General features: G+C 40.7%; 1 protein-coding gene across 1 annotated transcript in view; it reads right to left on the bottom strand.

Annotated features, from left to right (window-relative positions):
• prkx (protein kinase X-linked) overlaps positions 1–21,629 on the bottom strand; it is a 41,078-nt gene extending 19,449 nt beyond the window's left edge. Inside the window, exons 1-4 of the mRNA XM_084574661.1 lie at positions 20,499–21,629; positions 11,053–11,221; positions 8,594–8,857; positions 1,816–1,935 (exon numbers count right to left, since the gene is read on the bottom strand). Coding sequence (XP_084430787.1) covers positions 1,816–1,935; positions 8,594–8,857; positions 11,053–11,221; positions 20,499–20,646 — 701 coding nt within the window. The 5' untranslated portion in view covers positions 20,647–21,629. The remainder of the gene's footprint in view (positions 1–1,815; positions 1,936–8,593; positions 8,858–11,052; positions 11,222–20,498) is intronic.
• Between the last annotated feature and the right edge of the window lie 1,888 nt (positions 21,630–23,517).

Below are 23,517 nucleotides of genomic sequence, written 5' to 3'. Positions count from 1 at the left end.
GGCGAGACGTAATCTACGCACGTAGCCTACACTGGTGCGAGCCATTTATACTTGTGCGCTAATCAGTCTGGCTAATATTTGCTTCCACTTCCTGCTTCACTTTCAACAACGGCGACCGAAACTTTCGCCGAAGACGAGTCATACAAACGTATGGTGTTAAATTGAAATTAAAGCCTAAACCACCTATTATCTACTGTTTGGGTCAAATTTGACTTGTCTTGAAAATTGACAGCAGTGAAAACACCCGAAATTTGCGCGAAATTTGATGACAGGTGCTACAAATTTTTGAGACATTTTCGGGTCAAATTTGAGCTGCCATTTCAGCGACTGACATCATAGCAGCAAGATTTAGTGTGCAACAGGCTCTTGATCTGTTTTTCCAAGATGGTTAAACATGGTTATATTATATATTCCACCTACATTTGCCATTTCCATATTCAATCAAATCTATTTAAATAATTTTTATGTAAAACAGGACATGATAATGTGTAATAGCAGATGTTTTTTTCTCTAAAAACCAATGGTGTAAGACGCTGTTCCTGTTCTAAATAGATCTTTAGTTTAAAATTTGGTTTAGACACTTACTATGAAGGAATTCTAGGTCTGGGTCGTGTGTCATATGACAAAGTGCTTTGAGTATCAATTGGTAGATAGGTGCTCTATAAATACAAGACTATATACTGTTCATTCTGGGTTGAAATAAAGAAACAGTAAACCCAGAGACAGTCTAAATCTGCAGAATAACTGTGGCAAGCTCTCCGAGAGACTTGCCAAACGTCTTGAAAAACTGTGCAAGAGTGCTAAATATTGGTTTTAGTTTTTCTTCCCTTCACTGCACTTTGTATAAACTTCACTGATGCATTAAAAAAAACACAAAAAATAAAAATGTGGCACTATTTTGAAAGGGTCATTCTTAATAGTTGGCGCTTAAAATGTTTGATCGTTACTGGAAACACAGCCTCGGGGGTAAAATTAATTGAAAGCTTTGCTTTTAGCTTGAATACTAAAAAAATAAAGCTATTAAATGGTGACAGAATATCAGACAATATATAGGCAGGGCAATGCTATTACATGGGTGCAATTAATTAACTCCTGGATTAATGAATGTCACCTGGTGTGTCCCAGAAACTAAATCTCAATCAATTTTAAAGTCAATAATCTCAACCGTCAGGCCTGTTCTTCCAGAATGCCAACGACATTATTATTCATTGTGGTTGGCCGAGAGCATTAGAATGAACCGAAGTGGCATCCAAAGGGGATCAACGTCATTGTTCTTTGGTCTGCTGCGATGATTCCCATTCGCAGATTAATTTGTCGCAGCTTTGCGGCGCCCGACGAACGCACAATGAATAGATTTTTCCCCCACACTGAAACAATAACAGAAGATTAATTGGATAATTCCTCCTGCTCTGAGAATGGAGGCTCTTCCAATTCTCTCGCTTTGTATTGCAGGAATGTTGTGTTGGATTGCATCACAATTGTGCAGGTGTTTTTGTGTCCACCCCCGATTGTTTTGGGAGATTATCGTCAAGTTCATTCCAGTCACGTGGACGAAGGTTCCATGAGTAATCGCAAGGCTTCACAAAGAGATTTTTTTTTTTTTGTAACATTAAAAAATTCTTTCCTAATTATTTCTCTGATCTACCAGACAGTGGGTTCAAGGCTTTCCCCACATAAAAACTTTATCTTAGATGAACTCTTTTAACAAAGGGACAGTGTTTGCTCAGTGATGCTTTACCCTCTGGTGGAGGAGAGTACCTCCAGGGGGTTATAGAGGACGGAAAAAGGTGTTGTGTTGTACACTGCGCCACTTACCCAGCCAGCATTTCAAAGACGAGGATGCCCAGAGCCCACCAGTCCACCGCTCGGCCGTGACCTTTGCTTTGGATGACTTCAGGAGCAAGGTACTCGGGAGTGCCGCACAACGTCCAGGTCCTAATTGGACAGAGGAGGCAGAAGATGTCAAGAGGGGTCTAACCTTTAATTAATTGTTTCTATTACTGCCATTTATTTGGTGGGAGCCATCTGAGCAGTTTACAACAGGATTCGCATAGTACTTATTGAAAATGGGTTGATGATTTGTGAATAAATACATTAGTCCAGGGGTTCCCAAACTTTTTGCTTGATGTACCGTACCTTTTGTTCTGTATTGATCAATAGGAATCTGCAAATATATTCAGATTTGTCATTGATCCAGTAGTTATTCAAGAATGCCTAGTCTTATTTAATTCAATGATTTATCCATTAGATTTACATTTGAAAGGTTGCTTGTTTGTGCGCTACTTCAAGCTAAATCTTATCAATTCAAGTACTGAATTTGGTCGCTTGAAGACAAATAAATGTGGGCAAATCGTAGAAGAAATAAAAGAAATAACGTGTTTTAGGATGGAGTCCACGAAAGATTAATAGCTAGTTTGCCTGATCTCCGAGGGCACCGGTCACTAAAAGGCGTACCAAACAGAAGGTCACGATTTAAAACCCGACAGGTTTTGCGCATTGTAAGCCGTAAACGTTGCGACTCTACAGACAGATGAGAGAGTTAGAGGCAAGTTGCACATAAAATGACAGTCGAAATCAAAAGAAAGACAACGATACATGTAGAGAAAACAAAGGGAGAGATGCAGACAATTGAGTCAGAGAAAGTTGAGAAAAAGAACAGTGTTTAATTGTTAAGATGTGTTGAGACGTGATGTCTGTAAAATCGGGTACAACTGTTGAGTCAAAAAGTGGTAAATTCAAGCACTTTATTTGAACATTATTTAGTTCAGTTTAGTTTAGTTAAATGGAGAACATTATACACATCTGCAGTCACATATATATATATATATATATATATATATATGTTCAGTTCCATGGTAGATGACAATAAATATTCTCAAAAAGTTTCCTAACTGGACCTAAAAATTTTGCTGAATACCTCTTTCCTAGGGCACGTTGTTTGACAATTAAGTAGCCTTGGAATAACAATAATAATGCAGAAGACCTCAGTCTAGTGTGCATGGGGTTAAAAAGTCAGACGTATAGCCAGAAGGCAGGCTGATATGTGATCAATAAGGGCTAAATACATGGATTATACAAAGAACCGATACTGACATGCAAAATTTTCAAAAAAAAATTTAAAACAAAATTCCCAATTAAATGACCAGTTTAAGTTAATTTATTTTCTGGCAATCCCTAAACCCTGCACCACTGTGGCCCACTTTAATTCATAATACTTAGGACTCTAGTTCTGCCTATATAAAATATGAGCCTCCAGCACATTGGGAGTTATTGATGGGTATTGTTTGACTGTTTGATTGATTGTTTTTCGATACTGCGTACAAAGGGAGGAGAATCCAGTTGCATGGCGAAAGCAACACCCATAGGTAAAGTGATCTGTCCGTGCCATCTGACCCGGCTGCGTCATGTTCTGTAGTACTACGAGGACACGGGACCCTCAGAGTGGAAACGGGAGTAACAGATACGCGGCCGTCAAGGAAGACGGCGCAACGGGGGCGAGGGTCCACATACATGTCCTGATACATGTCGTGAGGGATGAACGACAACGGGAAGTCTGAGGCAGATTATTTGCTCGGAGCCCCGTGTTCTTGTGCCTCACGGAGCGGTTGATTGACACTCTGAGCATGTGTAACAAACACACAGCATTCTCTGTGAAAGCCACTTGTCCTCTGATGAAGAGCACTTGGCCGAGCGCCAGCCTTTCATCGTCTGTCACTGATATCACCTGGGTAATGACCTCTTTCGGCCAGTTGCCATGGAGACGGTAATTTGTATGGAAATGATGTCGGCCCCGGCGGAGGATGAGGAAGGGGGGGCGGCTGCTGATGGGAATAAAACGTGGGGTGCGGGACGGGTGGAGGCGGGCCCGCCGCGGTGGGAATGAGACACGTGTCGTTGCTCTTCACAGGGCTGTGTGTCATCATACGGGACCTTGTGTTTGAATGGGTGCTGATGAGCGCTGCCTGCCAGCAGGGGACACTGTGGGCGCACCGGGAGAATCTGAGGCTGCCACGGCGCTCCATCACGTCCTGAGCGTGGACAGAAAGAAAGCTCGTGGCAATGAGGCAGTTGTCTTCCTATCCCAGGCAATTCTGCCGCCCTCCATTTATATAAGTGGGTCACTCCTCGCACATCAGAGAGGTATCTACTCCCCGTCTGTTTTGCTCTCCTGTCTGAGAGAAAATGTAATCTTACTCCATTATGTTTACATGTCAGCCGGGGTCGGTGCAGCTGTGGGTGAGACGCGGCGGCGTTGAGACGGCACAACGCCATTTTCTGCATCTTTTCAATTCTGCCGAGGTCACCTGGAAGCTTCCATGGCACCGCCACAAGCCTTCTGGAGTAATTCCCCCCAGAAAGTCCCAGAGGAAAATATGAGCTTTTCAAGGACACCGTACTCAAAGCACTCACAGAAATTGTCCTTGCTAATTAAATACTTTCAGCAGCTATTGAAAAAGAGAATCATGTCATGAGGTAATTGGCCAAACCAAGTAAACACTTCACAGAGCTTTCATCCGAATTTAAATCATTACAACTGCGTCTCTCCATGCAGGAACGGTGGTTGAGACATAAGAGAATCCAAGTAGGTCTTAATTTGAAGCAAAGTAAGGACCTGAAGCGTGGAGACATACATTGGATTTAAAATATTACCTACACAATATTAGGCAGGTGCATAATCTGATTCATCCGTCTCTCTGTGAATAATGGATTTAGATTTGACGGCTTATGTTAATATATATTTATATAGTGACAAATCGGAACTTACGTAAACTCAGGACACCTTCTCCTGTTTCCTGTAACCTGAACCATGTAAGTACTTGAAGGACAAAGGTGATAACAGTTTCGCTTCGCTCTCCCGTTGTGTTTTACAGACTCGAAAGGATCGGACGAACGGTGCATCAAAAGGCAACGCTGACATTTTCACTGTCCAAACTGCTCTGAAGTGAAAGGAGGGTGGTTACGGCGATGTTTTTTCTTTTGACAGTTCACTGGCTTTGTATAGAAACTGTGACCCCTAGTGCTCAGGGCACAGAAACCCATTGATAGAAAAGTGTGGATGAAAGGTTAGCAGGTAGCTTACCTGAAAACGACTGCTCAGAACAAATAAAGACAAGAAACAAAGATCAGTATGTGTCAAGTTATGTGTCTGTCTGGTTAGCTAAACTAAATTAAGCATGGCGAGCTGTGCCACTTTATGCGATATGATGTGATAATTGCCCATAGCCTGTATATAAAGACGGAACAGCTTCTCAAAAGTGAAGCCAAAGCAAGTAGCGCTCCCCCTGGTGGCTGGTTGCAGTATAGATCATAAGCTCCACCCCCTTCATATTAGTGGATGGAACTTAGACCAAACCAAAACACTAAAGTTCACATCAAATACATTTTAGGTAGTTAATATAATACTGATGCATACTTAAGTGTCCATTTAAGATAGATTAAGTTTAATTTCAGTTATTTGACACTATAAAAACAGGATGTGACGTCACGATGACTACAAGTTGCCATGCCAACTGCTCCACGAGGCGGTCCCACAGGGCCTTGAGAGTTGGAAAACATAAATATATCAATAACCACAGTGTATAATCCACCATTACTTACAAGATGTAACCGCCTGTATCCCTTGGAAACTAGCTTCAGTTTGACCAGTGCGAGGAAGTGGGGATGCATTGTCCATATTTATATACAGTCTATGTAATTGCCACTTTGCATGTTGGCATAATGTGTTTATAGTGAAGACATATAACATAATTTTATCAATCTTGCTGCTTCTTAAGTCTTTAAAGAAGGGAGAAATGCACAGTCTCCCAATGAACAGTTAAAAAATATATATATAAAGTGTAGCAGTGGCCTGGGAATAAATTCTGTGACAAGATGACCTCCTGCCCACGGCAAGTCTTAGGTGAGTTTCTTCCTAATTTAATCAGAATTTTTTTTCACAATCTAGACACAGGTTAAATATAGCCTTCAAACCACAGCCTCCTGAAAAGCAGGGAATGTACTCAGATATAGAAAACAGAATGACAGCTATGTTGTCATTCACTATATACTGACAATCAAACAAGCATCAAACACCACGAGCTCTCCACAACTGTCAATCATACGGAGTCACTGCTGTTCAGAATAGGGTTGGGAACACCTAATTTCCTGTATGGGTTTCAGCATGTCCACCCCAGATTTGGAAGTTACTGAACTTGAAGTCTTCCAAAAGCCTGGGGCTCTGCATTCAGGACTGGCAATGTAAGAAGGAAAACTGACTGTAGGCACCAAAAAAGCCAAATGCTCTAAAAATACACCGGCGCTTCTCCACCAATGACCCCTGGAGCAAGTGAGCAAGCATCAAGAGCATAACAGAATACAACAGGAGACACATAATTAAAAATAATTAATTCCCTGATAATAAAAAACCCCACAAATAACAGTAAAAGTCACACAGCATGTTGACTGCACCATATATTTCATGATTACTGCCACAGAGGTGAAGCCCGCCTGCGCTTTGGCAAGTTAGGAGCTCGCCAGACTCGTTACAGCCACAGATAATTACGCGGCTCTTGCAGAAATGTATTAAACCGGTATCGCAGGAGCTTGTGTGAAGTGGAATGGATTGGTCGTGCCGCGCGAGACCCTTCCCAGTTACACTGCGAATTCTGTAAACGCATTATTTCTAAGTATCCGCTGAAAGAAACAATCAGGCCTCGCCTTCTCGATCAATCCAAATCTCTTTTTTTTGCCATTTCGATAGCTCAAAGGTTGCCGTTTCCTGTAGCTTTTACAATTTTGACAAATGCAACAAACATGCGGCGGAAGAGGAGGAAAATGCCGCGGTAAAATAAAGACTTCATCCAATCTGCTGAGTCAGACTGGGAGGAAATGGATTTGTGTGTCAGCGGCACTCTGACAACCTAAATATGTTTCAGATCAACATCATTATCTGTTTCTCCACATATAGCTTTTGTATTTTATGTTCAATGTTTGTAACTGCTACTGGATGCTTGAATTTCCCTCGGGATTAATAAAGTATCTATCTATCTATCTATCTATATCTTGTCCAAAACTCGACATGACTAGTGTTATATCAAAGCTATGTCAAGATCTTAAGCTAGCGTCAGCTACGTATTTTCATAATGCTATATGTGGCCGTTACGGTTACCCCAAACCCTATCACTGTGGACATATTCAATGTTAGAAAGGAAAATATATCTTTTCCCCCATCCACACAACAGTCATAACAATTGCAACAGTGCTGAGATCCACAATGACAAAAAAAAGTCCGGACAATAAGACTTAATTCAAAAAAACCCTAATGGATTGTCAAATGTACGGACCAGAGGTTGCGCTAGACTTTTTCGTTGTCGGTCATTTTGACTGACAAGGTCATAAAAATCCCGTCATTATCTACTTTTACCCGTCACTTTAATTTTTTAAAATGATAATAAATACATATTCAACAGCATTTAATTTTCATTAAAGTTTCATTAATTTTAAGTACTTTTTTCAGAACAGTATTGACTTTAAATGGTAGCAACAAAAAAAAGTTTCGGCTGCCGACACGTCTTGTCCGTACTCGGAACGGGACTGCTAGCGTAAACAGCTCTTAGACTCTTACACTCGCCACCAAGTGGTCAGGAGTGTGAATTGCAATCTGTCAAAATGACGGATGGCCTTCAGATTTTTCCGTCATATTTAAAAAAAACGGTCAATGACGGAAAATATTCGGTTAACGCGACCCCTGGTATGGACACTTTTTAAAAAATTAAATGGTCTACCACAGCTGCACAACTGTTATGCACAAAGCATCTCAAGAAAAACCCAGGGCTTTCTAGTCTCAGGACGACAAGACGGCAGCATAGATATCTGGACCATCGTAGCGAATTTTTGAGAGAAGAGACCATGTTAACACACCTCTACATGAATGAAAAATGACATTAGCAGGAATGTCCCTATCAGTATCGGAGCCAAGCCGTCAAAAAAAAAAACAAAGAAGAAGATGAGGAGCCAAAATCACGTGACTAAATATGACTGCTGTGTGGAAGAACTTTACTTTATTAAGCCGAGGTGGTAGTACGTGATCGTTATTCAATACTACCAACAGAATCCTAATAACCAAGACTCAATGCTGTGTTTGAAAGAACAGAAAAGCTTCCTCGAGGCAGCTTGAAGGTGAAAAATATTACAGAGGTTATGGAGTTTACGGTGTTAGATGACCAACCCCAATTTCTGAAGCAAGACTTGATTTTGGTTCCGGTAGTCTTCGCTACAACATGACCTACCGCATAAGATGATCTCTTTAGATAAGTTTCTCCTTGGTACAAATACGTCCTGATACAATAACATAAAATGTAGAAGTATTTGAGAGGCTGGAACCGGAAAATGTCTATTTTCACGCCTATCCATTACCAAAATAGTTAGTGATTACTTTTTTGTCCAACAAAAAAACAGATTATCTCAAAGAGGTACTTACCCAACTGTGGCAAACCTGGTAACTATAAGTCCCGTTTAAAGAATAAGTTAAGCAAATTCTTTACTACTTAAATTTAGCTTTACTTAAACAAACATTTAATTAAATCAGACATGCACTCTTAATCCTTTCTGTTACCTGTCAGAGAGTTTCTTAGCAAAGCCGAAGTCTGTCAGTCGGATGTGCCCTTCGCTGTCCAGCAGGATGTTCTCAGGCTTCAGGTCTCGGTACACAATTTCTTTGGAGTGGAGGTATTCGATGGCGCATACAATCTCAGAGGTATAGAAGAGGCCCGTGGAGTTGCTGAAGCGCCCCCGGCTGCGTAGGTAGCTGAACAGCTCGCCGCCCGGCACGTAGTCCATGAGCATGTAGAGGAAACGTTCATCGTGGTGAGTCCAGAACCTGTAGGATAACAAAAGGGACACATAGGGCCAACTTAATACCTTTTTTTTAGTCCACGTTCTCAAGCGTCCACCGGAAGACAAAACAGCTTCAAAGTGCTGTCTGGCAAGTTGAGGAAATCACGTAAAATGAGAAGCTGGATCAGTCTCAGACTCTTTAATACTCCAGTGTCATTTGGAGGAGCATGCGACAACTATTTCAGCTAGAAGGGCACTTCAGGTGAATAAAAACAAGAGAGCGCTGTCACTGATGATGATGAAAGAGGCTCCAGTGCCTTCCATAAGTACTGGCTGTTGACTACAAAGATGATTGCTGAATCTCGCCTACACTGCCGCTTTGGCTCCACCCAAAGCCTGGAACAAGCCTGATCCACGGAGGCCCCTACCCTCAACCCATAGGACCCAAAGGCCCCCCACTAATGACATTCTGTTGCGACAGGACACCCCCCTTAGAAGGCTTATGTCCACCCTCTGATTCAGAACTGTTTTGGAGGCACAAAGAAGACCTGCATTATATTAGGAAGGTGTTCATAATGTTATGCCTGATTGGCGTGTGTTCACATTTCATCATTTTTCATTTCTTCTGCCACAGCCTTTGCACTGCTCCACACTCCACAAGCAAGGGAATGGCATCAATCAATCATACATCACAAGAGATCCTTATATTCAATATTTGGAAAACAGGGAGAACCAGAAAATAACCCGAACATCTGACAAAATAACACTGAAGACTTGGGAGGCAACGTGCTCGATGCGATATATATATATATATATATATAAAAAAAAAAAAAAAAAAACTCGACTCGAATTCTGAATTTGAGGCTTTGAAGCTGCCATCGCCTGTCAGATCAAAGAAGGAATGGTGACACAGCGATAAAAAAAACAACTCCAAATAAAAGATTTTTGTATTTCGCAAAAGCCCCGACACAACTAAAGCTGCACACAGTTCCTTCAAGGTTGTTTCACTTAATATCTCTACTGAACCCTAACCCAGAACACTCATTACACCGCGTATGACTTCCTTACCGTGCCGAGGTCTCACGTGTGCCGTTCTATACACATAAACAGGACAAGTCTTTAGAAACTGTTCTTTCCATAACAGACAATAAGAGGAAATCCTCTCAGGAATACTGCTTTCCACTTAGGTAAATAACATTTTAATGCAACTATAGTTCAATGTATCTCCGTTGTATAAGCTGATTTTGATGCTTTTTTTTTTTTTTTTGAATCAGTGTGTTCTATAACACAATGCTCGCATGGTAACATTAAAAGAAAAAACACATCTAAAAGTTGTCGGAGTAATACCATGCTTTGTGGTTTTAGAGGTAGTTGTGTAAGCGTCAGAACCAAAGTCGGCGCTTACTGACTGTATCTTGGAGCCCATTTTAGCCTGAGAGACATAGATGTAGTGTCATATAATGGCCCTAAAACCACCATTAGTCGTTTTTATGTTTTGGTTGAAGAAAAAAAAAAAAATCAACTAATCAGAAATCACTCAGAACAATCATTTAAAAATAACTGATAGATTAATCAACTAATTGAAAAAATAACTGATAGATTAATCAACTAATCAAAAAATAATCGATAGATTAATCATTAATCGACTAATTGAAAAAATAATTGATAGATTAATCAACTAATCGAAAGAAATAGCGATAGATTAATCAACAAATCGAAAAAATAATCGATAGATTAATCAACTAATCGAAAAAATAATCGATAGATTAATCAACTAATCGAAAAAATAATCGAGGAGATTAATCAACTAATCAAAAAATAATCGATAGATTAATCGACTAATCGACAGAATTATCGACAAATTAATCGATTAAAAAAATAATCGTTTGCTGCAGCCCTAGCTAGTTTATCCATCAATTTTATTCAAGAGATTTATCATTCATCCTTTCATTTTCTGTCAGACATCAGTACTCCTTTCGTGTACCAGGTTTTAAAACAATAAATACCTTGAAACCCTGAGTAATTGGTGCCACTCTCTGTGTGGTATTGATGATGCTTCTGGATATTATGTTGATTTAATCAATAGCTTATGAAACCTGGAGATAAAATCATCAGAATTATTCAAATATATGCAGTAGAAGTGTCAGGAATCAATGCAGACACTGACCCTCTTCATTAAAAATGTCCAGGCAGTGGACTATTACCCATGTGTGTCCGAGGGTGAGGCTGGGGACTTACAGTCTTATGAGGAAGGGGTGGTTGACCTCCGTCAGCACCTCTTTCTCGTTGTGGACGTGCTGCTCCTGCTTGAGCCGGATCACATCAGGGATCTTCATCTGCTTCAGGGCGAAGAAGGCCCTGCTCTTCTTGTCCTTGACCAGGAACACTCGGCCAAAGGTCCCCGTACCTGAGGGCGGGAGATATTGGAGAGGATTAACCCTTGTCAGAAATTCACGGCACACCGGGAGCCAGACCGTGACAAGTAACCGCTACTCAACATCGTTTATGCATTGATTGTGTTGGCGAGCTGGGACGTACTCAACTGTCATTAGCGTTAATGCGAAAGCATATATTCAAGACTGTCAAGCACGGTTAGGAGGCTCAGATTTATTAGGCCCATTGGGTTTAGCCAATATTCAACGCTAATCACTTAGTCGAACGTCACAAAGTCCATTCGTCAAACAAACTGTAAGCAACGTCAATGCAGAATAACAAATACAAACAGCATTTGACAACTGAAACCGATAAAATCAAAAGCTGGAGCTCGTCCACTATTTATTAAGGGATTTTGGTATTTCTTTTTGGTGTTACCCGTTAAAAAAAAAAAAAAAAAGAAATCTTTATTTGGATTATAGTGTGTTGCCATAATGTCATTTCCCCCAAAATTTTATGAGACCATGTCATTTATTTTTTTTGCATTTTGTATCAGTGCGTCTTTAAATTAGCGTAATAACGCAGATATTGGATTTAGCGACAAATAGCAGCAGCCTCTGCAATTCATCAGTTCATATAGGAGGAATACTAAACATAATGTTGTTGAGACGTAGCATTCCATGGACAAATGTGTGTAAGATTAAATAAAGTATCAGCGAATAAAACGACTCTATAATAAACGGTTGACTTCAAATCTAACTTTGCTAGCTAGCGCTTGTAAAGTTAAGCTAGTTCATGTTACGTCTGGAGTTGCTTCCAACAGGTTTTGACCATCTCTCTTTAAAATAATTGTAAATTTCTATAGTCTAAATGAGCATAAACACTGTATTTTAAAAAATGGCGGCAGCGAAAATTTTTATTACTGAACAACATAAATAGCTTCGCATGCCGCGCAAGTCTCGTATGTTGTTTGTGTCGTTTTCTCTGTCACATGTGTGGAGGATTAGTGGGGAGGCGCTTTCGGGAGCAGTAGGACAAACAACGCAAGCACAACGTTGCTTGAAACGTGTAAAAATATTTTCGATTCGTTAAGAGACCATGGCGGAGCGAATAAGACGCTAGCGGGACGCTGTAGCATTAACCTTGTATGGATAACACTGCTATGCATACCTTCAACAAAAAGTATTACAGGAGATAATCTAGCACGATCAGTTTGATACGTATGTATACAAATCCCGATATATAAAAACATATGATGAATAATGAGCTCAGCTTCTGAGTGGCTGTTTTTTCAGAGGTTGTTCTGCAGGATTTTGGTGATTCTTTGACGAATAAATTGAACCAGTCTTCGTTAATTGCAAACTGACATCTGAACAGCACTTGCAACAGCCTTTCTTCAGTTCTGTGGTGAATAAAATGCTTAATTTCAGCAAAGTTTTGAACACCAGAAGAGTAAATCTGCCTTTTTTCATTTTATTTTATATGGATCTGATGTGTTATTTTGCATTCTGATGTGTTATGTTCTTATTTATTAAGTATGCAACACATAAAGCACTATGAATCATGTAAGAAATGCGCTGTACAAATACGTCTGAGTTTGCATGTTTGCACAATCATATCCCCCAAATCCTTATTCCAGTGTGACAAACTATGAAGTCTGGCTTCCAGCTCCCACCCACAGCGTCGTCTGATTGGTTATAAAACTCCAGTAAATGGCCGATTAACACCGCTCTCTGTATTTATGCGAGAGGCGATGAAGAAGTAGAGAGAGAGAGAGATACATCAGCGATAGAAAATGCGGATGTCGGTCACATCAACGCATGACTCATTGGGATCTTTTCAACAGTGGCCAAACCCTATTGGGTTTTTTTTTTTCCCACTCCACAAGCTTAGACTTGACATGTTTAGGTGAAGCACAACAGCAGAATTAAGAGATGCTGGTGAGCATTTTTTTTTTTTGTCTGGGATGTGCAAATGTAAACTAGCTGTATTTAATGGAAAAACTTTGTTCCCAGAGGAATGTAATTAGTAAGTATCACGTCACACCAAGTGCATCTTCGGTCTTACTTAACCAAGCAGGGCTTAAGTGAGCTCACTAAGACATAGTGAGGCTGTTAGCAACAGATAGCTGAATGGCTTTACTAGCCAGAGCTTCCACTGTGCAGACCATGGGTTGCAGAAAGAGCAGAGCTGAGCTCGTAGACAAGTTTAAAAAGAAATGGCGAGACAATTTCAGGCTGCAGATGAAGTTGTTGACAGGAACGGTGAAGGTCAAGCTGAGGTCTAGAAGAACAAAAGAAAACTGAGAGAACGACTTGTTGTATTGCTCAAGTCGTCAGAAAGAAAAAATCTTTCCTGGGCCCTCATCGGTCCACGCCCTCAACCGATGAGAAAAGTCGGCCCGTTGTTTCTGTAAGGGAAGAATTCCCTTGCGAGAAGCTGAACATTGTTTAGATAGCTGAACGTTTAGATAGCCGTCCAGCCAAGAAGAACAAAAGAAGCTCTTGTGGCAGCTGAAGAAGTTCAGCCTGCTAAAGACAACGACGGTGATCGCTTCCACTTTCATGTACGACACTGCCAAGGGTGTGATAGGGTGTGTAAAGATGATTGGCCGCAATCAGGCATCCCTCCGGGGCATGTACGCCACTTGTATCCTGAATCGAGCAGGAAAGATTGACCCCTCCCTGCTCCGGACGCAAATGTTTGAGGCAACTCAATGTAGCTTGAGGGTCTGATCTATCTGGACCAAGGTTTTACCAAATCTCAATCAACCATATCGTGAAGAATCCTCAAAAGGACCCAAGAATCTCAGATATCTTCTAAACATTTATTTACAGGACTTTAGCTGGCGGCAAAAAGCGTTTTATCAGAGATACTCGCAAAATGGGCGTAGGCAAGTACTTTGGATACAGGCATCGTCTTGCCACTCTGTATTTGAGGTCATCAGACACAGTTAAATACTTGGCGCGTTAGACACTAATCTAGCAACAATGTGACGGTGTGCATCAGCTAATCACCGTATCGTTTCGTGCGTCAGCTGTAGGACTGCGCAGTCATCCCAGGCTCCACAGATGTGATGGATTTCTATTAGAAGCAAGTAGATGCACAGTTTTCCGGTAAACTGCCTGCCTGCAGGGCACCATGCGTCAATCTGATTTTAAACTAGTTGTGTAATTGGTCACGTGCCTTTTGCGTGCAGTGTCAGTAATGTTGTACAAAAATGCCGTCTACAGTTGGAATTGATCAGTAAACAATGGCACTATCGCTGCTGCTTTCATGACATACCTGGTTTGTATTTAAGGGTTGTATTTGTTTTGACTATATGTGGCATGTTAGGTAACCGTGGTAAAAGCCCATTTCTCTATGGGACGAGGCAGACAACAGAAGCCCTTGTTATGTGCAGGAGCGAAAGGACTGCGAGCGGAGTCGGGTCATTACGGTGATGCGACGAGAGTGGGCAGTAATGGCTGGAAATCCTGCAGAAGTGTCCTCCTGAGGCGGAGCGACTGCATTCGCTGCGGCCTCGCATCAGCCCCCGTTCCGCGTCGTCGTCTTTTTTTTTTTTGGCTAAAGATGAGGAAAAGCTTTTGGCGTTTCGGCCGAGCTGACGAGCAGCGAGGGAGACAATGAATGCCTGATGACAACATGTGATTCAACGGCCGCTCTGAATCACTAATGGAACCGCTGCGACGGTCGTCCTAATGAAATGCGGGCTGTCTCGTTCTTCTGCTTTACCTACAATGAACCTGAGTCTCCGGCCTGTCGCTGTTGCCACGGCAGTGCTCGGAGCTCCAGACTGTGACCAGACAGTCGCACTTTGTGATCATTTTTTGAGAGGGAGTGACCATTTTTATTACAATTGTACGCCCTGCAAATGTGGATCTCTATTATTTTTTTTATCTCCAAAAGCAATTAGTGAGAAAATCCAACAGTGAACGGTCTGGTGCAATATTTTGTGTCCAACAAATAGGCTCAATAGTAGCCTATTCTTGACATCTCAATACATACATACAGTATGTTGGCTAATGAGTACTAGAGATGGGATGTACGCGAACGAACCGAATCTACTGAACAGCTCTTTAAAGCGAAGGATGGGAACCGAGTGAGACGTTCTTTTTTTTTTTGTATTGATGCGTTGGTGGTATAATGATGAACATAGCTACCTCCGGGTTCAATTCCCAGTTGCCGCAAACTTTAGGAATCAATATTTAGAACTATCATTCCTCCCAGTGATAGATAAATATCAAAATGAGCCATGAGTCTGGTGCAATATTTTGTGTCCAACAAATAGGCTCAATAGTAGCTTATTGTTGACATCTCAATACATACAGTATGTTGGCTAATGAGTACTAGAGATGTGATGTACGCGAACGAACCGAATCTACTGAACGGCTCTTTAAAACGAAGGATGGGAACCGAATGAGACGTTCTTTTTTTTTTTTGTATTGGTGCGTGGGTGGTATAATGATGAACACAGCTTCCTCCGGGTTCAATTCCCAGTTAACGCAAACTTTAGGCATCAATATTTAGAACTATCATTCCTCCCAGTGATAGATAAATATCAAAATGAGCCATGAGTCGTTTGAACGGCTCTTTAAAAGGAATGGACCCACAAGATCTGGCTCCCTCTCAAGAGCCGCAATTCCCATCTCTAACGAGCACCTGTCAATCTGAGTCGCAAGCTTCCGAGCAATGCATGGAAATTACCTGAAAAACAAGCTCCGCGACTAAAAACCCAAGCAGAGGCAGCTTTACCGCAATCTGGGAGGTGTCTGACTGAAAACAGTAAACTGACTGAGACTGAACCACATAATTCTCAGCTGACATCAAAGTATAATGTAATGCAACGCCTGATATTTAAACCTCTGGAAACTGGGCCATTCCTGACCATCCTTCCCATCTGCTCAGTTTCCGGAGCTTAGGAAAACAACTGCACTGCACGCAGCATCGAATTCACACAAGCCAGATAAAAATATATATCTATCAATATAATATTTGGGTCAGGCATGCCGCTGATAAATACGTTTTCCCTGGCAGGGTTTCAGATTGCGTTGTCTGTGTTGTCGCATAGGCTACCGCAGCATGCGACGGCGGCAAATAAATCTAACGGCACGAGAAAGTTGCCTCATGATTTCGGTGACAATTAAACAACAGGTGGGCAGGCTTAGAGCTGCGGCGCGTTTTAGGCGGCAAATCCCTCTCATCAGGCAAAATGGCTCGGGAAATTGGATTTTCACGTGGAGCTCGGAGAGCTTGGAGCGTTCCCCCCTACGGCACGGGATGGCGTTCCCTGCTGCACACCCTCCACGATGGAAATTAAGCTCAGCCTTTGTTGACCTCACGTAGCTTAACGCATATTAAGTGCTATGTCCTCCATGACAGATAATGTATGCTAAATCGGCTTGTCAAATAAAACTGAGGGATGTAGTGTCTTCGTTTGATCCCATCGCCATCTTGGCTTTTAAACTCAGTTTGTGCCAAATTAAAAGTAAGCACTCTTCTTTTGACTTTTGAGACCAAGCAAGTTCAGTTATTTTAATATTTGAACTACACAGCTGCCTCAGGAAATTATCTCATGTTCTAAATAATATTTGAAAAGTTAATATTGAATTAGCTTAGCATTAAGGAAATGAAGCCAACAGTCACAAGTCGTCCCATACCTCTAAAAAGAAAAAAAACAGTAATGTTGTAGAACTGGAATTAGGTATACTGAGTAGCTACTGTGAGACTCCATTCACATTTTTTATTATTTTTATTTTTGGCAAACAGTTCCAGGCTTGACTCGACATTTAAGCCAATTAAAGTAATTCTAATCCTGGAGGTTGACAAGTTTGCATCCGTGGCAAAAAGCCTGGGTACATGCACCTGGTAAGTCCAGAAGCAATGAAGACAGTGTGCCCTGAAGTGTAACTGAACAGAGCCTGCAGCTCTGACAGCAACCAATGACGTACCATATAGGTATCAAGGATAACTGTCAGGGGTACAACAACTCAGTTCAGTCTTGTGCCGGACTGTTAATCAAGAATGCCAAAAATACTTAATGTCTATGACACGAACTAGGGTTGGACAATCATCTGGATTTTCATAATGTTGGTTTGTCGTCACTGGAGACTGGAGTCATTTCATCTCCACTGCTCCAGCTTGGTAATGTATTGCATGTACCGGTTAAATGGGGAGAGCATTTTATTAGCGGCCCCCAAATAGATAATCAAACTTACCAGATAATACCGAAATCATACAGATATTGTGAGATACTGGACATCTAAATAGGCCTCATCACTTCAGGGCTGACCATTCTGTATCAAGGTTTCCCATACACTGTTAATATTTTTGCACGTTTCAAACAACTTTGTACTTGCGTTGCGTTTCCTGTTGCTCCCGAATGCATCGCTCCCTCCCCCCCAGGCCCTCCACACACACCCTGGTTCCTAATCTGTTCTGTACTCAACTTAACCTGACGGAGAAAACGGCACGGACAACTCGCACACCAACGGAAGCTATTTGTGTTGTACACTAATAAAAATTTTAGTCGCTGCCACTTTCTGAAACACATTGTTTGTGCTCTTGATTTTTACAGTTATTTTAAGAGTAAGTCAAAACCCAAGGGACTCCAGATGTAACGTGAACTAAATTTATGAGCACTGGCTAGCACAGTTAGATTAAAAGTGAACTGTTAACTCTAAATTACAATTATTCGCTGATATTTCATCTTACATAGATTTATCCATAGAATGCCATGTCTAAACGGCATTATGTTTAGTATTCCTGTAGATGAACTGGACAGGCTTGCCACTATTTATAGCCCCTAGACTCTGGAAGACTATGGGTTGAACAGTCTATTTGAAATAAGTTATGTGTATTTGCTTACTTGGTAAGCTTTTGTTAATGCATGTCCGCAAAGTCTGGTGACTCACATAAGATCAACAAAATAACAATACTGTCTTTGATATTGCAGACAATACGAATGTATTAAAGAAGCTAATATGTGTTTTCTTGGACCGGATGATTCTTCCTTTTACATTGGAGAATCCAAAAAGGTCTTGACTCGACTACGTTCTTGTGAGGGTGAAGTCAAATAATTAATGACTAAGTTCCTGAAGACGGGGCAAACACTGCCAGAACATTTGCTTCCTCAAACACAGGAAATATGACCTTGAGTTGTTTCACAATAGTAAGTGTGGCCAACACATGACCCATAAAACCACACGTCTACCACCTCTGCGCTTTTAAAATCTTGATTTCACAACCATGACTGATGCCAATACAAATACAATTCCAGATACAGCCACACCCTATACAACTTCACGGCAACGTGCCATGCCTATACTCACGGAACACAGAGTTACAATAAATAACCAACCTTAGGTGTGCAAGGAAGTTGGCATTCGACACGGTTTGCTGGCTGATGGGGGGCTTAAACTCATTTTACGCAAGTTCCAATACATAACCAAGCGTCAAATGGTTGACATATGACAGGTTCAGAAGGATTTCATCAGACATCAGATGGCGCGTTGACCCATTTTAAACTCAAGGCTGACACCAGCATTGATGCGTTTCACACCAGCAGACCCATATCATTTAGGTTAGAGCACAGAAACACATTTGTGTGTGCAGTTTCTCTTTAATAATTCATCTACAAAGCAGCGTTTTGGTCCATATCCCCCCAGCTCCATTTGACAACTATCTATTTTTAAAGAGAACATGAGACACAACAGCGTGTATCGTCTTTCGACTTGAAGATACTGTACTGAGATGTGATTTTTTTGGGGGGTCCATATCATCCACACAAAGTTGATAATGTTAACCAGTTGAACTCCCGATATAATGCAATGTCAAATCACCTTTCTAATACCATCAGAAATATTCATTTGTTTTCCTAAGCATCACTCCCTACTTTCATTTGATCAGATTGTTTTGAGCTGTTCCATCCATCTAAGCTGTCTCCATCACAGATACGAAATGTTGCACCCTACTTGTGACTTCTAATTTTGGATCAAGCACAAGTACAGTACTATACAGGGCGCTCCATAAATCTGGACTCATTATGGGACAACCTATGAAAGAACTTTTCTTCAATTAAATAACAAATACGCAGTGGTTAAATTTTGTAAAAGGGTAATCTAATCGAACAAAAGCAAGAATCTGACCCAGATTCATTGCCACCTTTCAGCGCTTGATCGTAGACATGCACAAATTAGTCAACTTACCAAGAGGTCTCTAACTTTTTTCAAGAACTCACATTATAAGGAGTTGTCCACGCAAAATGCCAACTGAAGAAGTTGGGTTTTGGTTGCTGCTCAAATGACTAAAAAGCGACAATGTTTAATGAAAAAACAAATACAAAGACTACATAATCTGCGTTTTATGACATAAAACCGAATGTATTTATCTTCTAAATATGTATATTTCAGCCATTCTAGACTGAGATAGACTGTATTGATCCACAAGGGAAATTGCTTGGTCACAGTAGCTCAGCTGCACATAATTTATTTATATATATATATATTTTTTTTAAAAAAGTCTTGAAAACCACTAGTTAAAAGCGCTCAGATTTGACATCACCCAGGTCAGAGGTTAGTAAGTCTATCTACAGACCCCGGATGATGATAACAAGTAACTCCGGACTCAACGGGGAATAGCACTAGTATATCATAACAAAATATTTGTGAAATGAATGAGTTTCGCGGCAGATAATGCGTTATTTAGAGGCTGCGTTTCGGTGCCCCATTCACTCCCACTATATGGATATACGCATTTCTAAATATCTCCCAAACGACTACAAATAACACCAAAGTTATATGGGTGAGTAAACGATTGTATTTTATGCCAGAAATAAGGTCCAGGTTGTAAAAAAACAGTAGCTCCCGTTTAACCTTTAGCTTTTAACTGATTGAAGTTGTTAAAATAATCCTTCATATACCCAACAGTGGATATATTTCTTTTGGCTATATGTCATATCCATTTCACTTTGTCAACATACATGTCTTAGTTTTAGTTAGGAATTTCAACTGTTTATTAAGTTTAACAATCTGTTTCAAGTATTTTTCTATTTTTTTTTAACAAGATTTATTTATGTTTTTTTATAATTTCTGCTTTTAGATAAGCAATTCAGCAATTTATTCCACTTTTTTACCAAATTATTTGAAATATTAGCTGAACTACAAATCGGTCTTTCGAAGCACCCCCCAAAAAACTACAAAAATGTCCCCTCTTCTGCGTCCCCCCCACCCCACCACAGGCTTACTGTACGTGGACTGGAGCCGGTCGTAGCACCGGACAAGTCAAGTGTGTGTGACATGCTGGACACTCACCAACTGTGGCAATGGTCTCCAGGTCATCGAGGCTGTAGATCCGGATATTTGGTGATGCTTCTCCAGCCGAACCGCTGGCAATGCCCTTAGTTTCTTTCGCGGAGTTGGACCCACCGTTAACTCCGACCTTTGCTTTGGAGGACGCCATGTCTTTGTTTCGGAACTAGCTTGACTAATTCGACAAATAAATATTCTCAGGTATCACATGAAACATTTCTGGAAGGGGGGAAGAGTTATCACTTCGCCTTCTTTTGTCGTCTAGTTTCAGCAGCGCACTTCGGATACTAATAACGGAAGCTTTCCAAGTGGGAATAAAAGCTGGTGTTTAACTTAAAAAAGTTCAGTTAACTAACAGACATTGAGAAATAAAGAGATGAGTGAGACAAAGAAGCCAGAGTCAGGTGCACCGGCATGCAGCGTTAGCGACTTTGGTTAGCGGCTAACACTCCATGGTGAGCTAACGTGAAGATGCACCGCGCCACTAAGCAACAAGGAACAAATGTCCATTACATCGGAAGAAAACGACTTCTCCAAGCCCCCACTCACTTCATGCGTCCCGTGGCTTTTTTGACTCCAGTTTACTAATTTGCTCCATTATTTGCTTCACAACAACAGACCTCACCCAGCAGTTCTTCCCAGCGTCCACATCAACCAGGAAGCGACACCGAATCGGCGTTCAACTCATTTCCGGACAAAACTTTCAAAATAAAAGGCAATGAAAATGTTTACTAAGTAAAGCAAAAGCGCTCAGACAATTTGATTGTTTTCTTTGAAAATAAGTGTTTTCAATCGCAACTTAATCAACACAGCTGTTTTAAAAAGCAACGTCTGGCTTGGCAAGTTAAGAAATACGAATACGTTTTCAGCTAAAGTAGTCAACTTCCTGTTTTTGCTATCTGATTACAAGTAGCTTGACAGAGACAGGAAGAAAAGGGCTGTATGTTGACAACACGCAGCCAATATGAACTGAGCTGTCCTGGGACGTTAACCAATAAGTGAGGAAGGGCGTGGTGACAACAGCGGCTGATGAACTCAACTACCCTGGATGAGAAAATATAAGAAGGGGGAAAAACCAAGCAAATCGATGCAAGTTAGCGATTATCGATTATCAACTCAGCAACTGGTATTTTTTATTTTATGGTTTAAAAGTATTACCGAAGACTCCCCGAGTGATAAATGTACACTATATAATGTACATCTAATATACACTACCCCAACATAATTATTTGTTAATATAAACTAAACTGAATGTATTTATCTTCGAAACATGTATATTTCAGCCATTCTATACTGAGATAGACTTTATTGATCCACAAGGGAAATTGCTTGGTCACAGTAGCTCAGCTGCACATAATTTCTTTTTAAAATTTTTTTCTTAAAAAGTCTTGAAAACCACTAGTTATAAGCACTCAGATTTGGCATCACCCAGGTCAGAGGTTAAGTCTATCTACAGACCCCGGATGATGATAACAGGCAACTCTGGACTCAAGGGGGAATAGCACTAGTATATCATAACAAAATATTTGTGAAATGAACAAGTTTCGTGGCAGATAATGCATTATTTAGAGGCTGCTTTTCGGTGCCCCATTCACTCCCACTATATGGATATACGCAGATCTAAATACTGTATCTCCCAAACGACTACAAATAACACAAACGTTATATGGGTGAGTAACTGATCGAGCCAGTAACTGCCAGTTTAGCCTGCACACCTATCCATCCAAAACATCAGTATAGTCAATTTGTGAACATATCATAGTAAAAAATAATAATAATAATCAAATCAAATAAATTCAGCCCAGTAGAAGTACAGAGAAAAAAACAATGAACAATAAATAATGATGAAAAATTATAAAATAATATTGGATATATTATAATAAATTAGTGCTGGGCAATGATTTAAGTTTTTAATTGCGATTAATCGCATGCTTTTCAGTGATTAATCGCAATTAATAACATTGTTATGCACAAAATTCAACAATGTATTCAAATGTAGTGCATTGCACACTTTTATTTTAAAAATAGTGCTACATAAACAGATTTATTTGGCCACCCAGGTAGCAGCCAAAAAGGTTAGAGATAGTTGGTAAACCATCTGACAAATGATCAACTTGCAAAGCTGATGCCGAGCGACACTGATTACCAAGTTGCGTTCAGCTTGGTTTAGTCTCCACCCTAAACTCAGAAGTTCACCAGCTATAGTCTCTACCTCTGTTTGTTTGAGCAACGGCGACCTGCTGTTGCTCAAATTCAGGGAACAGATCATAAACCTGTAAATAAAAACGGATGATGGAACAGCTCCTTAAAGTGAAGCCAAAGCAAATAGAGCTCCTCCTGGTGGCTGGCTGCAGTATAGGTCATAAGTTCCACCAACATTCATGTTAGTGGATGGGACTTGGACCAGACTAAAACACTAAAGCACAGATCAAATAAAGAACATTCAAGGATGGTTTCTGTCATTTTAGGTAGTAATGCTGATGCTCGAGTGCCAATTTTTCTGATGTTCCATTTTATTGTGTGTTTATAACTAATGTTAGTTATTTGACGCTATGGAAACAGAATGCGACATCATGGTGACTACCAGTTACCATTCTAACCGCTCCATGAAGTGGTCCAACAGGGCCATGAAAATAACCGTACTGGCTTCAAACTTTCAAGATGGTGCCACTCGTATCCCTGGGAAAACAACATTAGTTTGACCAGTGAAAGGGAGTGGGGACGTATTGTCCATATTTATATACAGTCTATAGGATTTATTAACGTTTGTGTGGACTGTCAGATTGATAAAGCTGCAAGTATGCAGACCCATTTTCTAACTCTCGATCAATGTGGGACTGGGCACGATGTCTAACTTCCACAGATGAATATAGGAATGGCAAATAAAGATCTGTTTGCAATCAAAACTTGTGTTTGCTTCATCACTTATTAGACTGTGTCAGTGAGTTTAGCAAGCAAAGCACAAGTCTCAGCTGTCCTTACATGACCGTTACCACCGCTCAAACAGTATATCGCATCTATC

Source organism: Chelon labrosus (assembly GCF_963514085.1).
Source record: "Chelon labrosus genome assembly, chromosome: 24".
Taxonomy (NCBI): Eukaryota; Metazoa; Chordata; class Actinopteri; order Mugiliformes; family Mugilidae; genus Chelon; species Chelon labrosus.
Note: the sequence above shows the minus strand (reverse complement) of the source record. Positions and strands in the feature narration are given on the sequence as shown.